Here is a 4,155-nt window from a genome sequence, read left to right as displayed (position 1 = left end):
TTGGTATTGGTTCCCACAAGTAAGGATGACGCCGTGGACCGGACACACCTATGTTGGAGAAAACAGAATTTATGTTTACCTGATAAATTACTTTCTCCAACGGTGTGTCCGGTCCACGGCCCGCCCTGGTTTTTTTAATCAGGTCTGATAATTTATTTTCTTTAACTACAGTCACCACGGTAACATATGGTTTCTCCTATGCAAATATTCCTCCTTAACGTCGGTCGAATGACTGGGGTAGGCGGAGCCTAGGAGGGATCATGTGACCAGCTTTGCTGGGCTCTTTGCCATTTCCTGTTGGGGAAGAGAATATCCCACAAGTAAGGATGACGCCGTGGACCGGACACACCGTTGGAGAAAGTAATTTATCAGGTAAACATAAATTCTGTTTTTTTTTCTTTTCTTTCAAATATGCTGCTTTAAAAAAATAATAAACCATTAAATCCCTAGTCATTCTCTTAGTTACTATTTTAAACATAAAAACACTAGCAAACCTTTTTCAAAACATAGAAGCTAGTTTTGACAAATTCATAAAACACATTCCAATACTAACTATATACAAACGCATACATTGGGTCTTTCAATAGTTCTCCCCCCCCCATACAAAGAGCAAAGTGAATTTATTTTTTTTTATTTTTTTTATTTTTTTTTATTTAAAAAATGTTTTTTAATAATTACTGCAGGGACCAAGAACAAAGACCTAAAATATGCAAGTTTAGTGTCACCAAGTCTTAAAGGGACATTCTCCCCTTTAATATTTTTCCAAATATCCATTTTACCTGCTGGTAAAATTGTATATAGCTTTTGCCTGTTGAAACCTCCATCTATACTATAAATTGTAGTACTGCAGCAATGGCTATAGAAAAGACAAATTAGCAAAAAGCAGCAGCAGAAATCAGTGTCCTTGGGGGATGGGAGAGAGACCAGTGTATGAAAGGGTTTTGGGGAAGCAGCTTTGAATACAATGAAATCTTCACACCTGCTTAGCTGAGTACACTGACCCTTTAAGACCTAGAGAAACACAAAATAAATTCTGCAAATACATCCAATAAACTTATCTTCATAACTCAGATACTCAGACGAAATAGGCAAAATGCATTTATAATAAGAACTGAGAGACTCCTTTATAATTTTTTCCCCTTTAATGAAAGATTAATGTTTCCTATAAAACAAGAATATATTTTCTCTTTCATGAATTTGTCTACAGTGAACCTCATCTCTTCTAGAGCAGTAACACTTCTGTAAAGCCTAGATATCAAAATGCCAATATACAATTTGTTTTTGGTCAATTAGAACCTGTAGGGAAGTTTTTCGACAAGCCACCGTGTATTTGACCATCTTTATTTTGGAAAAAAAATAAAAAAAAGTCTGGTATTGTTGTGCTTTAAAAAGACAGAAAAGCAAAAAAAAAAAAAAAAAAGGGACATTTCCTCACATTAGGAATAGTATAAGATAAGGAGAGAAAAAAAAATGGTTTATAGACCAGACATACATGGATCATTTCAGAAGAATCAAAAAATGAAGGTTTTAAAAAAAAATTTGGGCAAAATAAATTAGTGGAATGACGGAGGAAAAATTTGGAATTAAAATAGGCACAAATTGTCCAATCAAGAACATATAAACTAGCAATGAAACCGCAAGGAAGGGGGAGGGGAACAAACATATCCAGGTTAAAAAGAAAAAAATTGCTGCGTGGAGGGAATTTTTAAAGGGGTGGGGGATCTGCACTTGTACCAAGTTGTAAACTTCACCAAAAAAAAATCTCACTTTTACAACTATTAAACTGAAACGGTGCATTGAATTGATCAATACAGGAAACCTTTTTTATGTAAAAAAACCTTTATACATCATAATAAAAAACAGGAAAGGCAAGATGCGTAAAACAAGTCAGCTGGTCTGTCGCGGTTGCCGTCACCATTTCGCTGTTGGTGTTATCGGCCACTGGATGATGTTCTGGCTCCTAAGGCAGCACAAATTCTGACTGGTTCTGCATATACAATTGTTTCTGACTGCTTCAGGCATCTTACTTCTTGCTCGTGGTAATGATTGTTCTGTCCAACTGGTGTAAGGGACAGCTGGTTACAATCTATGGCACTTACGCTGGCAAACTCAACTTCTTGCCCTTTAGTACTTTTGTAAAATACAAGTAGAAGTCACAGTACAAGATAGTTTGCACCACTCCAGCCACTATTGCAATAAGATCAAAGAAGCCTTCAAACGAGTAGCGCCAAATCCAGTTGAATAGATACAAGGCACGGTACAAGCCAAGGAAGAACAGGTAGTGTGTGGTGATTGTCTCCGCTTCACCCGTTTTACTGATCATGAAGAGCTGAGGCAGGATGGCCACAGACTCCAGGTAGATCGAGAAGGTCCACAGGATCTCTAGAGGGGAAAAGTCGTGATTGACCAGCACCGCTAACCCCCCAACAGGTACAACAAGAAACTCCATCCGGAATGTGTCGTGATTTCCATCATAGGTCGCCTTGAACTTCATGTATATCAGATAGACTGTGGCGTATGAACAGGCAACGTAGATAAGCTTCATAGATGTGTTGTACAGTGATATGAAAGCTGTGAAGAGATCCAGGTACCGAGTAGTGAACACCAAGGCAAACAGGAGCTGACTCTTCCCCGAAATACCGGCACAGGACCGGGTCTTCCATATCTTGAGTAGAAGGATGATGATGGCCGCCAGGTGGGACAGGTCCCCAGTTAACCTAAAGATGTTCATGTCGGTGAATGAGTAAGCACGTCTTCACGGGCAGCCGGCACTGACTCCTACTACTGCTGCTGATGCCACCGCTCAGTTTAATCCGTTAAAATGGCGAGCGCCGAGCTACGTGGCCCGAAGCAAAGTGAATTTTAAAGTGCTGATCTTCAGCACTGGTTTAATCGTTATTTTTTTGGGCGGGGGGTTGTACACTTGGTGGCAGTTGGTGTGCATTTCACTTACCCTGCTTTCTCTTTCCTGCTTTTCCAATTTCTCCTTTTCACTTAGCCATTTGACTGAGGGATTATGGGAATGCAGGACTGATTAAAAAAATGTGGGGTGTTTTGCCTCCTCCTAGTGGACTGGTCACTAATCCCACATGTTATGGCTTGTGGACTCAGTCATGAAATAAATTATCACTTAAGCATACATTTAGTTTTCTTTCTAATGGCAGTAAGAGTCCACAAAATTAATTCATAACGTATGGGAAAATACTTCACCAGTGTTAATTTTGGCAGCAAATTTTGATTGTTTTAGTCGTAGTCTTTTGACTAAAATGCCATTTTAGTTTTAGTCGTATTTTAGTCATCTGAATTGTTTTAGTTTTGGTCGAATTTTAGTCGACTAAAATCGTACTGGCGATTTTAGTCGACTAAAACTAAAATCTAATGGGTTAAATTGTGCATTATTTAAGCATTTATCTAGAATTTCCAATCCAAACTCATATATATATATATATATATATATATATATATATATATATATATATATATATATATATATATATATATATATATATATATATATATATATATATATATATATATATATATACTCACTCACTCCTGGATTAAAAATGTTATTATTAAGGTTTGAAGTTCGAACATAGTACATACAAAAGAATACCGACACAAATTTACTTTTAGCCGTTGTGGTAACGTCTTTATAAATAAAAGTAAGTTTCATAAACAAACAAGAATATTGCTTTTTGAATTTTGACAAACAGAAGTGCAACTGTACTGTGTTCCCATTGCAGTTGCACATATTATTACCTGAATATAAAACCTTAACAGTTCAAGTAACACAGTACGCAACAAAACAATTCTGCAGCCAGAGCCAGCGAGTGCTACAAGGCAGTAGCAAAGGCACAGACAGCAAAATAAAAGCAAGTTTGATTTTGCTGCTGCCTTGTAGCACTAGCTGGCTGCAGAATTGTTTAGTTGTGTACTGGTAAACAATTAACAAACAAGAATATTGTTATTTGAATTTTGACAAAGAGAAGTGCAACTGTACTGTAATCCCATTGCACATATTACCTGAATATAAAACCTTTTAACAGTTCAAGTAACTTGTTAACCTTAACCGTACACAACAAAACAATTCTGCAGCCAGCTAGTGCTACAAGGCAGCAAAGGCACAGACAGCATAACTACTAAAGTAATTAA

The 4,155-nt window shown here is 37.1% G+C and overlaps 1 protein-coding gene across 1 annotated transcript; it reads right to left on the bottom strand.

Annotated features, from left to right (window-relative positions):
- Positions 1–1,123: 1,123 nt before the first annotated feature.
- LOC128648256 (ER lumen protein-retaining receptor 2-like) lies at positions 1,124–2,841 on the bottom strand. The gene has a single exon (XM_053700884.1). The coding sequence runs from the start codon at positions 2,729–2,731 to the stop codon at positions 2,096–2,098; it is 636 nt and encodes a 211-aa protein (XP_053556859.1). The 5' UTR covers positions 2,732–2,841; the 3' UTR covers positions 1,124–2,095.
- Between the last annotated feature and the right edge of the window lie 1,314 nt (positions 2,842–4,155).

Source organism: Bombina bombina, chromosome 2 (assembly GCF_027579735.1).
Source record: "Bombina bombina isolate aBomBom1 chromosome 2, aBomBom1.pri, whole genome shotgun sequence".
NCBI lineage: Eukaryota > Metazoa > Chordata > Amphibia > Anura > Bombinatoridae > Bombina > Bombina bombina.
Note: the sequence above shows the minus strand (reverse complement) of the source record. Positions and strands in the feature narration are given on the sequence as shown.

Excerpts from the sequence above, each read along its gene's own strand:
- LOC128648256 (XM_053700884.1), bottom strand. The coding sequence starts at position 2,731 with ATGAACATCTTTAGGTTAACTGGGGACCTGTCCCACCTGGCGGCCATC.